Here is a 13,478-nt window from a genome sequence, read left to right on the forward strand (position 1 = left end):
TCCACTCTTTTTTAGATTCTTTTCCCATACAGGTCATTACACAGTATCGAGTAGAGTTCCCTGTGCTATACAGTAGGTCCTTATTAGTAATCTATTTTATATATAGTGGTGTGTATATGTCAATCCCAATCTTCCAATTTATCCCTCCCTCCCACCCCCTTCGAAATTTCACAATTTGTATAGAACAAAATTCTGCTTTCCTTTTCTTAATCTAATGCCTAACATTAGTTTAATTACATTTATTAGGATATATATTTTAAGTATCTACTAGATAGGCTTAAGATGCTATATCAGGTGTTTCAGAGGATAACAAACTGAACAACACTGTCTTTACCTTTACAGAGTTTACACTACAGCAATGAAGATAAGACAATCACCTAAATGATTCCAATACAATGCAAAATTATATAAATACCACATATGAAGTACAAAATATTATGGAGGCTAAGAAAAAAAGTCCCCTTTGGGGTTAGGAGGTAGAAGGATTAGGAGAAGCTTTATAGAAGAGGTAACATTTCAGTTGAACTTCTAAAGCATAGTTAGGGTTTTGAAAGACAGTTTTGACTGTGAGCTCTTGAATGGCCACCATCATGCCTTAGCCCCAGGTCCTAGCATTCTGGAGCTATTGAACGAATGTGGGCAGAGTGAACAAATGAACAGAAAGGCCATTCCAAAAGGAAGCAACAACAACAACAAAGGATCAGAGGCTGAATACTACATGAGGCACAATCACAAAAGAATCAGAGAGTAGGAGGGATATGAATATGAACATATATATTTGGAAAGTAAGTATCAAGTTACTCATCATGATTCTTTTTACATTTTGGCTCCCATATCTCCCATCTTTAAGGAAATTCTCTCAACACTACCACCATCCTCTTTCAGGCTTTATCTCATTTCTCTGCTCCCTATCTTTTTAAAATAACAACTTTATGAGATATAATTTATATACCATGTAATTAACCCATTTAAAGTATAATTTCAATGGTATTTGGATCACAGAGTTGTGCAACTATCACCATAGTCAATTTTAGAACGTTTTCATGACCCCAGAAAGAAACCCAATACCCATTACCAGTCACTCCTCTTTTCCCCCCTAACCATCTCCTACTCCATCCCTAGGCAACTACTAATCTGCTTTCTGTCTCTCTGGATTTGCCTATTCTGGATATTTCATATAAATGGAAGCATCAAATACAGTTGACCCTTGACCAACACAGGTTTGAACTGCACAGGTCCACTTATATGTGGATTTTCTTCAATTGTAAATACTACACTACAGCAAGACCTGCTGTTGGTTGAATCCTAGGATGCAGAACCATGGATATAGAGGAGTCATGTATATATGGATGATCGACTATAGCTTACACATAGATTTTCCCAAGCCCCGCACTGTTCAAGAGTCAAATGTATGTGTTCTTTTGTGAGTGGCTTCTTTCACTACATAATGTTTTCAAGGTTCATCCATTTTGTAGAATGTATCAGTACTCTATTATTATTATTTTTTTTTGGCTGTGTTGTGTCTTCATTGCTGTGCGAGCTTTCTCTAGTTGCGGCAAGCAAGGGCTACTCTTCGTTGCTGTGCACAGGCTTCTCATTGCAGTGGCTTCTCCTGTTGCAGAGCCTGTAGGCTTCAGTAGTTGTGGCATGCGGGCTCAGTAGTTGTGGCGCACGGGCTTAGTTGCTCCACATCATGTGGGATCTTCTCGAACCCGTGTCCCCTGCATTGGCAGGCGGATTCTTAACCACTGTGCCACCAGGGAAGTCCCTCTATTACTTTTTATCACTGAATAAAATTCCAAAATTCCATTGTATGGGTATATATAATATTTTATTTATCCTTTCATCAGCTGATGGATATTTGGGTTGTTTCCACCTTTCGGCTATTATGAATAATGCTGCTATGAACAATGATGTACAGGCTCTTGTGTGGACATGTTTTAATTTCTCTTGGGTATATACCTAGGAGTGTGTTTAACCTTTTAAGGAACCGCCAAACTGTTTTTCAAAGCAGCTGCACCATTTTATATTCCCATCAGCAGTGTATAAGGGTCCAATTACACCACACATTATTATCTGTGTTTTTGATTACAGCCATCCTTGTGGGTGTGAAGTGGTATCCCACTGTGGTTTTGACTCCTTGATGGCTAATGATGCTGAACATCTTTTCATGGCTATTTGTAGATCTTCTCTGGAGAAATATCTATTCAGACCTTTTGCCCATTTTTTAAATTGGGTTCTGCTCTTCATCTTAATCAAAGTTCTTAAAAGATTAGTCTATATATACCATCTATACTTCCTTACCTTCTTTCACTCAACAACCCACTCCAACCCTGCTTTTGCTCCCCCGCTCTGAAATTGCATGTCAAAGTCACCAACCACCTCTACACTGACAAAATCAATGACTATTCATCAGCCTTCATCTTCCAGGATTAATTCTATGGTTTGCACATCTGCATTTTAATTCCAGCTGACTTTTTTTTTTTTTTTTGGCCGTACCACGTGGAACGTGGGATCTTAGTTCCCCGATCAGGGATCGAACCCACATCCCCTGCATTGGAAACACAGAGTCTTAACCACTGGACCACCAGGGAAGGCCCTGACTTCCTATTCTAATCTATATTTTATTTTGTCCTGTTCTTTTCTATATTTTTCTGTTTTATTATATAGCATATTTTCTTATGGGATGAGAAATGTAAACTGACAACCAAAGGTTATATCCAGAGAACTGCAGGTAACACAACTGGCTAGAGCAGAGTCAATGTGATGAAATCATACAGGAGAGGTGGGGAAGATAAGGAAAGGCTGGATAAACAGTGGGTATTGGGCTAAGGATTTGGACTTTGTTTAGCAGGTAATACATAGCCATTAAAGGTTTGTATATAAGAAATGCTCAGCACTAAACTGCTGGAATATTGGAAGATTATTCTGGTAGCAGGTATAAAATTACTTGGAGTCAAGGGGTAGGGAGTGGAGAAATAGGAGACAAGGAGATCATGCGGAATGTTTATTGCTGTGGTAATGAGGGCATAAGTTAGTGTAGTAAAGCTAAAAAAAAAAAAAAAAAAGGAGGAATCAATGGAAAGACATTCCTACTAAACTTCAACCAACTGAGTTAACTTTATTACTGATAACAGAACTATTAGCTGCCCCCAGTCAAGAGATGTTAGACTTTAAAAGTTCTACTAAATTTGATTTGATGGAAACTAGATGAAAATGTAGTAAACACAGAAAAATTCTCTCTCCCTGTTAGAAGTATAAACAATTCTAGTATTGCTTCCTACTTTCTTCTCTCCTGAGTAAATTCTTCCAAAAATTTCAGGTAACTCAAACTTCTTAAAGAGTGAAAGTCTGGCAGTGCCTACCAGTCAGTTCTACTCTCATCATTGCCTCCACTCCCCACAACTCCCAGCCCCAATATGGTCTTCAATATGTTAAAATCAAGAAGAAATAGAAATTTATGCAAAATAGGTTGGGGAAGGCAAATTATCCCAAGTTAAACACAGTCCCTTTTCTTTTTTTCCAAAGGGAATGGTTGCTGATGCTCTGAGGAGTTAACTTATAATAACACATGCCAGGAAGATGATGTCAGGGAAGGCGTGGTTAGGTTCTTTACAAGTCTGAAATTCCTTTAGTCCCAAACACTTCCTCTTTCAATCTCACCTATACTCAAATCTCTCTACTGAGGCAACTCTTTCAAAAGCTGAAGGAAGTGTTGAGACCCTAGAACTCTGATCTTTTTTTTTTTTTAAGAACAAAGAATAATTGAAGGCCATTAAAATAGATGTGTTTTTTTTCCATGTACCATAATTTTGCAGAATCTCTCTTTGAAATCCACATTTTCCCCCTTCTGTGACTATTTTAATTCCAAAGAAAGGAAAGGATATTCAACACTACATCCTGAGAAAGAATGTGCCTTTATCAGGCATTATATATTTGCTGATTGTATGCCTATATTTATAAGAGCCAAAAAAGAATAAGAAAACGATAATTGTCCTGGGCTCCTCAGTTAACAACTTCCCTGATAAAGTATACAAATACGTTTCAAAATAAAACAATCCTACTTATCTTTCTTACCACATCGCAGGGCTTGCAGGATCTTAGTTCCCTGACCAGGGACTGAACCCCTGGCCATGGCAGTGAAAGCGCCGAGTCCTAACCACTGGACTGCCAGGGAAGTTCCCAGACAATCCTACTTTTTATTTTTATTATTATTATTATTATTTTTTGGCGGTACGCGGGCCTCTCACTGTTGTGGCCTCTCCCGTTGCGGAGCACAGGCTCTGGACGCGCAGCCTCAGCGGCCATGGCTCATGGGCCTAGCCGCTCCGCAGCATGTGGGATCTTCCCGGACCGGGGCACGAACCCGTGTCCCCTGCATTGGCAGGCGGACCCTCAACCACTGCACAACCAGGGAAGCCCCAATCCTACTTTTTAAAGACAAGTAGGACTTCCCTGGTGGCGCAGTGGTTAAGAATCTGCCTGTCAATGCAGGGGACACGGGTTCAAGCCCTGGTCTGGAAAGATCCCACATGCCGCAGAGCAACTAAACCCGTGTGCCACAACTACTGAGCCCACGTGCCACAACTATTTAAGCCCGCGGGCCTAGAGCCCGTGCTCCACAACAAGAGAAGTCACCTCAGTGAGAAGCTTGTGCACACAACCAAGAGTAGCCCCTGCTCTCTGCAACTAGAGAAAGCCTGCGCACAGCAACGAAGACCCAATGCAGACATAAATAAATAATAAAGACAAGTAAATAAAACTAATGAAGTCACAACAGTAATGTACAAATGTCTTTTCAAACTGAGCTCACTGGAAATTATTTTTATTCCACCAACCAGAAGTGATGACTACAGTAAATTATGATGTAAAAATGTTCCTTAAAGAAGGCAGATTTCTGCAAATCTATTATTTCCAGATTCTGGTATAACAAAATGATGGACAATAAAAGCACATATTTATGTGTACTTTTTCAGAAGTTAAGAATTTTTTTATTTCAGTTTTTTAAATGTTCCAGACAGGTCTAAGAACTTTTTTACATAGACTTGTCCTACTTGAGGAACTGAGCAAATAAGCCAATGTCAAAATTAAAACTTTACTTTGTCATAGAAAAAAGTCTGGTAGAATAGATAGAGCAAACTGCTACTAGTTATTTCCCTTAAGGAGTGGGATTTAGGTAAGGAACTTCAGGACATGAAGGGAAGACCTGACTTTTTATTTTATATGCCTCTTTATGCTTAAATTTTAAAAATAGACATGTCTTACATTTATTACTATAAACTAATAAGTTATTTTAAAAATTTAATTTTCAGTATAAAAATGGACAAATTACATGAGCAAATTCACTCGAAACATTCTTCCCAAAAAATGAATGAACACATTAGGCCATACATATAAACAAAAAGACAAAGAGCAGTGTAGTAATCAATTAGTTTAAATATACCCAACACCCACAAACCTATATATACACACAAGGAGTCATCGATATAGTCACAAAGTGATGTCATCATAGCAGTGACCTGTAAGAACTCAAAGAATACTTGACAAATACACTAGTAAGTATGTATCTACCCTTACCCCAGGTTTCCTAATGTGTTTCTCAAACCTTACAAGTTATCAGAAAGAGATATGAGATTTGAATCCCAGTCCGCAATCATACCTCTTGTCCCCTACACTATCCTAGATTTAGAAGCTGGTTAAATGTTTCCTATACAACAAGTGGGAAAGGGAGTGGAGAGCTAAGAAAAGAGAATATTTTAGATAGCATCAAATACATGAAGCCGCTAATAGGGAAAAAACCAATTTCTGGAATTCATTTTACTGTATTTTAATGGGTAACCTGATAGACTTGGAGGGAAAAAATTAGGAAGGAGATTTCATACAGTACTATACAAGATATGAAAAGAATAAAGACAGATTAGATATCTATCAAAATCATATTGATTTATGTGTGTGTGTGTGTCTGTACATATAAAATTGATAACAAATATGAACCCATATTTCTTAAGGATGTAACAGAATGAATACCACATAAACTAACACCCATAAACTAACACCCATAAACTAACGCCCATAAACTAACACCCATAAACTAACACTAGGTGTTTTGGGTCTAAACATTTACCAATGCCTTGATCAGATACTTTGTTCACCTATAACAGTCTCCCTAGGTGTATAAGAAAGCATCAGGAATTCTTACCCACTGCCCAACAATCCATCAAATGAGCAAAAGATCCTTAAGTGTCTAAGGCACCTTTTTTCTTCAAAGAATAGCTATAGGGCTTCCCTGGTGGCGCAATGGTTGAGAGTTTGCCTGCCGATGCAGGGGACACGGGTTCGTGCCCCGGTCCAGGAAGATCCCACATGCCGCGGAGCGGCTGGGCCCATGAGCCATGGCCGCTGAGCCTGTGCGTCCGGAGCCTGTGCTCCGCAACGGGAGAGGCCACAACAGTGAGAGGCCCGCGTACCGCAAAAAAAAAAAAAAAAAAAAAGAACAGCTATAAAATCAAGAGACGGGGTAAATGGTCTTTCTGCTACAGCATACAGTTCCTCCTAATCAGCACGGTGTGCACTGAAATGCCAAGAAACTGCCCAAGATATTTCCTGGCAACTGTGGGGATGCCTGTACACCTCTCCCCAGACTGCCCCTGTGCCCAAGCATAGACTCCAGATATCTCTGCTGAGCCTGGCTATCTGCAGAGCAGAAAGGCCCAGCTCAGCAGCAGACCCCAAAGAATCACAGAACTTTCTGCCTTAATTCCCAAGGTACGTCTTCTCTTAAAACTCCTTCCCTACAGGCTGGGTGGGGTAGGGTCTTTATCAAAGCTAGAAGAGTAGACTCAGTCCTCAGATGAAGCTGTTGTGATTTCACTGACTGTATTCAGCTACCTGATAATGCTGGAGGAATGGTAGGAAGGAAGGTGGGCTGGGGGGAGAATGCAAACAGTTAATCAAAATGACAAAATAACCTTGGAGGTGGTAGGCTGGGGGCCAGGGTTTGAGGTGACATATTTTCCCTGTGAAAACTGGATACATCAGCAGGAAGTCAAACTAACTTCCTTTCACAAAGATACAAACTTGCAAAGCTTAATTTGTTTTTAATTCCACTGCCTTCAGGCCTCACATCAGGGACTATAAATTCCTAAAACTTCAGAACCAGGTGAGAAAAGATGCCAAAAAAAGTGATGGAAAAAGAGAGGCGGTGAGAGGAGAGGAATCCCGTTCCCCTCTTAAGGAGAATGTTAAAGCCAAGGGCACTCCCGATCCCCAGAAAAGGAAGTAGCTGGATTCCAAAAAAGCACTTTTCCCTACCTTCTTGTTGTTTTTGTTATAGCCAAAAGTCGAAATCCCAGGCCTGGAAGTCACTGATAGCAGCATTTTCTCTTTAATGTTAGGAAGCTAAGAGACAGAAGAGGGGAAGAAGGAGAGGGAAAGGGAGAGGAAAGAGAGAGAGGGAGAGGGAGGGAAGGAGGGAGGGAGGAAGAGAAGGGAGAGGGAGAAAGGAGGGGGAGGAGAAAGGGGGAGAGAAGGAGGGGGGAGTAAAGAATGAGCTAGGGCTGCTTGTTTACGTCACTGATAGAACTTAACCCCGAGTCTGAGTGAGGCTCTTCCACTGGGTCCTAATGCCCAAGATGTTTTTTTGGTTTTTTAGTTTTTTGTTTTCCCCCACAGGCTTAGCAGTTAAAGCAAAAGAAAAGTTCTTAAGTCTACCCCTTTCAACTCCATCACCTTTCCTATATGAACAAGTTCAGATTCCCATGAAAAAATGAGGGTATTTTCTCCTTAGATCTCAGCTATAAGAAGATTCCAATCTTGATTTTAAAGGGGCCACTGGGACACTGCTTTGGAGAACATGTGAAGAAAATCACAGTACTGAAAAAGAATATGTGAGGTGAGCTCAGGACTTACCCCCCACTTTATATTTAGAGCGACCTTAACACACAAAGAAAGAACAAACAGAAGAGCTCACCAAAGAGCAGAAACAAGCAAAACAGAGGATGGGAAATAACTAGTTTCAGATCCTTGGATAGTTTTACTCCTCTTAGGTTATGCTGATGGGCTGATGCCTCTTAATCCTTTTCAGATTCTCCCAGCTATGACTTAGTACTTGAGAAGGAATTTTCAAACTGGACTATGTCATGAAACTTGGTGCCTAGTGCTTTCTTTTTTCTTTCCCCCAGCTTTATTGAGATATAATTGCCTAGTGATTTCTTCAATTGTAAGCTATCTTATTTGAATCTTTATCCCACTATTTCCTAGTCTTCAAGGTCTATGAAGCTGAACAATTAGTTACTCACCCAACCTGAAATTTATGCCCAAGCTGAAGTTCACAGAGTTGGGATGTCTGCTTCAAGCTGTCTGTGAACTGTAGAAAAAAATAAATAAATAACTATTTTAAAAACATATGCTTCACAGAGAAGAAAAATACAAAGTTCTTAGGAAAGAAGAACATTAATTTAGAGTCAAGAATTGAACACAGTTGCAACACTCACCTCTAATACTTTCAAAGGAATGTCCTGTAGAAGGTACCTTAACAATAAAAGAAACTTGTTGGAAAACAAAAATTTAAGAATGATACCCAGTAATTTACCAATCTAGTCGAAGTAGAACAGGGATATAGAATGAAAGCCTTCAAATCACTTCTTAAGGCCCCCTCACAGCCATAGTGGATATTCTAAATAATAAATTAACCCTGTCTGCTTTGCCACAAAAAACATTAAGCCCAAACCGTCCCTTAAATGAAGTCCCAGTCTCTATTCTAGTTTTCCTGTCACCTTTTTGCTATAATAATGGGACAGACAGTACCAACAGTCTGCAGAGTAAATACACACATACCATACCCCCAATCTCTAACTTTCATTTCCAATAGGACAGGAAGTTCCTGCTCAGCTCAAGGGACACAGGAAGGGTGGGAACAGCCTCAATGTGGGAACTGCAACTGAGATTGGAACCACAGCAGCCAAATGCAGTCAATAAATCAATAAAGGCATCTCTCAGTGATACCATATTTTTTTAAAGTCCCTTTTCTGCCCTCAGAGATTCTCATTCATGATATGCCAAGTTATCATTGCCATTTAGGTCCTTGGTTGATGTCTTCTCCCTAAGCCTAACAATGTGGTAAAAACCCTTCATTTTTAAGGCCTGATTTATAATGGGATTTATAATAGCAGTCAACCTAATTTAATTTTTTAAAACTTCTAATATTCTCAACGTGTTGTGTTCTCTTACTGTATTCCTTAACGCTCAATGATATCTTAGAATTTAATATAGTTAAAACCGTAAGTTTTAGAGAGAAGCAGACATGAGTTCAAATTCTGACACCACTGTTAGTTACTGTTTATGTAACTTTAGGCCAAGTTACTTAACATCTCTAATTTACTCATTTCCAAAATGGAGATAATACCTACTTCATTTGCCTTTGGAATCAAATCTAAGTTCTGATTTGGTCCTGTCACTCACAAGCTGAGTGACACTGGGAGAATTACCTCATGTCTGAACCTTCTCTCCTCTGTAAAATATACAAAATAAATAGTCTCTGCTTCCTAAATTGTAGTGAAATGAAATAAGGCAATGTATATAAAGCCCTTAGGCAGGTATCTGGCACTTGGTACACATTCAACAGATGTTAGCTCCATTTTGATTAATTACCCTACTGTCTCACAGTGTATCCCTCTGGGTATTGTATAACCCAGATTTTATGATCTGAAGTGAACATTTCCAAAAACTAGTATCTTAGTTACATTCAAAAGATCATACTAGGACTAGGCAGGCGAAACTATATAAGTGAAAATACTGAATAAGAAATTTCAGAAATCACCCAATCCAATTTCATTTCTCTGCCTTCTAGAAGCAAACAGTCCGATTATTTGTAAATTCTTTTCATAACTCCCAATCTCTTGGAAATTGGTGGATCATCTCTTATCTCTAGGAAAAAAAGGAAACAAAATAGTACAGAATCAAAGTACACTAGACAAGACATCCCAGCTCCCATTTCTCTAGAGTCCTACTACTCTAAGAAATTGAAATAGATCTAGAAAAAGTAGAAAGTATCAGAAGGGAGATAAAGAACGATCCAATTGGGACTTCCCTGGTGGCGCAGTGGTTAAGAATTCGCCTGCCAATGCAGAGGACATGAGTTCGAGCCCTGGTCCGGGAAGATCCCACATGCCGTGCAGCAACTAAGCTCGCGTGCCACAACTACTGAGCCTGCACTCTAGAGCCCGCGAGGCACAACTACTGAGCCCACGTGCCACAACTACTGAAGCTCTCATGCCTAGAGCCTGTGCCCCACAACAAGAGAAGCCACTGCAATGAGAAGCCCGTGCACCACAACGAAGAGTAGCCCCCGCTCGCCGCAACTAGAGAAAGCCCGCGCGCAGCAACGAAGACCCAATGCAGCCATAAATAAATAAATAAATAAATTTTTAAAAAAAAGATCCAATTAAATAAATTCTATTTTATAAATTCTATATAAATAAATTCCATATGTATTTACTAATACAAAAACCTGTATGTTTATACTCTGATTATAAGTTTAGGGCCATAAAAGTAAAATGACCCAGATTGGTGAACTGATGCCAAAGGTCAATTATGTCAAAGAGCACCAACAGGACTGGAAACTACAACCTTTACTATGGTAAGTATATTTTTAAAAGAGGTGATGGAATCTTGTGGAAGTGACAGAGAAGGTAATGGAGTTCTGTGGTTATATTCAGGAAGTATATGAGAAGAGGAAGAATCCTATTTCTTCCAGTGTGTTTACTTTGATCACCACCCCCCATCTGCTTTGCCCATTATATTGCTTACATTTTTCCAGATTTAGTCAATGCCTCTCAAATTCTTGGTTCTCTTGAGCCCAGCACCCAAAAGTTGTTTTGAGGGGAAAAAGTAAAATAAGTTATTTGGAACATCTCTTGGACAGAGACATTTATACCTCAGATTCAATATAGACTGGTTTGTGATTTCTCCAGAAAAACTGTAACAGGGAAGAACAAATCTGACTCAGCACCCAAAAGTTGTTTTGAGCCCAGCACCCAAAAGTTGTTTTGAGGGGAAAAAGTAAAATAAGTTATTTGGAACATCTCTTGGACAGAGACATTTATACCTCAGATTCAATATAGACTGGTTTGTGATTTCTCCAGAAAAACTGTAACAGGGAAGAACAAATCTGACTCCATGTTGGACCTGTTCCTTTTACTTTAACCTTTGTATTCTATTGCTTTTGCTACAAGTTAAGAATGTTGCCTATAGCCTGAAATATACACGATAGCCCATTCTCAAGGCTCTGACCTTTAAAGGCATAAAACTTTTCCATTCCTACAGAGATAAAAAGTTGCAGAACAGAGAATAACATTTGTCATGTTGGAGGTTTACAGGAACAATATGACCTGACCTACCTGGACAGATGCAAGAACAAAGGATTCTGACACAAAGAAGTTTGCAGCAACCAACCACACCCCCTCCCCTTTTAGTAAAAAAGAAGCCTAAATTCCAACTTGGGTAAGATGGTTCTTTAGGACACTAGTCCACCACTTCTCGGTCTGCTGTCTTTCCAAATAAAGTCACTATTCCTTGCCCCAACAACTTGTCTCTCAGTTTACTGGCCTGTTCTTTGGCAAGCAGCACGAGCTTGGACTTGGTAACAAAACAACACTTTTAAGTATGTGTCTCAGGTACAGAGCAGTTGGGGTCAGATCAACCCTGACTTGTACGTTGAAAGATGACTGCATGCAACTATTGGGCCCTCCACATCAGAGTGGAGAACTCAAGGAATGTATTACCTGCAGATATGCCAGACCCTAACTATAGGACTAGAGCCAGGCTGATGTAGCACATGTGTCTGCCAGCAGTGAGACAGGACCAAGTTTGTTAGTGGAGCTCTGAATATGGTTCAGAGACCTGAATAAATATATTAGGGCCAAGGGTTTTTTTTTCCCCAGCTATTCATATTCTCTGTGGGGATTTCCCTGGCAGTCCAGCGGTTAAGACTCCGCGCTCCCACTGCAGGGCGTGCGGGTTTGATCCCTGGTCAGGGAACTAAGATCGTGGCCAAAAAATATACATATATATATTTCAAATAAATATATAATATAAATTTATATTTATATAAATATATGTTTTATATATATATATATATATATATATATTCTCTGTGGATTATCTTTCCTCCCACTGATTAACTTTTGTGCCCAAAAGTCTAGGTCATGAAAAAAAACCAAAAAGTTCAATTTATTTAATGGTAAAGAGATGAGGTAATGCCTTAAGAAGAAGTTAAAAAAAAAAAAAGTTTAACACATCAGCTTCCTTAAGTAGGAAAATTTAAGGATCTGAATCAAACAACTAGAAAAGCTTAGCCCTGTCCCCTTCGAATGTAGGATGGAATGACAAAATTGGTCTAAAACTAGAAACTGGGAAAGTTTGGCCTCTCGACTCCTTGACTTAACTCATTGGAAAACAGGGGAAAAGACAGGCAACTCTGAAGAATTATTTATCTCATACCCTGGATATCAGTGCTAATAGTATATTCTCCTCTTCTATAACAACAGATATTTCTGGCCAAAACTTACTACAGAGAATATCCTAACAAAATTTTCAAGTAGACTTTTCCTTTGCCAGACACTAAAGAAATACAGGAATCAAATCTTCTAGAATCACTGGACCAGAAAATTAGTATAATGTAGAAAGAAAAGATTAGACTGGTTTCTATGCCTACCCAGAATGGACTGCATTGATGGGTAATATTATAGTCTCCAAATGTATGTTGCCTTTACACTTGAGACATTAATTTTGTTTGGCTTCAGCTATCCCTAAAATAAATAGCTCAGATGATCCCCATAAGCGTCCACAACTGAACTGAACAATTAGAACCAAATGAAATGGCTGCTTATGTAGGTTAAATATAAATCTTTTCAAATAGTCAAATACTGGTAATTTCATATGGTTAAATCTAACACTGCAAGAAGGGTGAGACTGTGGAGATGATAATGAGTCAGAATACTGATGAATTGGATAGTTCCTTTCCTTTGTCCTCTCTTATTTTCAGATTGAAAATAAAAAAACCCGGAAAGGTAAACTCACTTGCATAAGGTCATAGGGGTCAAATATCTGAAACCAGAATCCAGACTTTCTGTCTCAATTCAACATTGTTCCCATACTAATCTGATTTGACTGTAAAATTTAGAATTCTGATATATATATCTTTCGGGGTCAGAAATAATAAAGAAATAATCCTAGGATTTCAGAGGTGAAAGTTCAACCATTTTCCTCAAATCAGCTTTTTATCTTAAGTGTTAAAGCAGTGATACCTAATATTTTGGCCTATTCTTTTTTTTTTTTTTTTTTGCAGTACGCGGGCCTCTCACTGTTGTGGCCTCTCCCGTTGTGGAGCACAGGCTCCGCACGCGCAGGCTCAGCGGCCATGGCTCACAGACCCAGCCGCGCCGCGACATGTGGGATCTTCCCCGACCGGGGCACGAACC

General features: G+C 39.3%; 1 protein-coding gene across 4 annotated transcripts in view; it reads right to left on the bottom strand.

The window, feature by feature from the left end:
- RBMS2 (RNA binding motif single stranded interacting protein 2) overlaps positions 1–8,767 on the bottom strand; it is a 79,415-nt gene extending 70,648 nt beyond the window's left edge. For 2 of the 4 annotated variants that reach the window (XR_009543441.1, XM_060165836.1), the window contains exon 1: positions 7,312–7,503. Coding sequence is in view for 2 of the 4 variants with exons in the window: in XM_060165836.1 (XP_060021819.1) it covers positions 7,312–7,377 (66 nt within the window). In the remaining 2 variants the exon portion in view is untranslated. Of the gene's footprint in view, positions 1–7,311; positions 7,504–8,297; positions 8,366–8,492 lie in introns of those variants that run through there. The other 2 variants (XM_060165835.1, XM_060165837.1) reach the window with 2 other exon arrangements.
- Positions 8,768–13,478: the final 4,711 nt, after the last annotated feature.

This window comes from Lagenorhynchus albirostris, chromosome 11 (genome assembly GCF_949774975.1).
Source record: "Lagenorhynchus albirostris chromosome 11, mLagAlb1.1, whole genome shotgun sequence".
NCBI lineage: Eukaryota > Metazoa > Chordata > Mammalia > Artiodactyla > Delphinidae > Lagenorhynchus > Lagenorhynchus albirostris.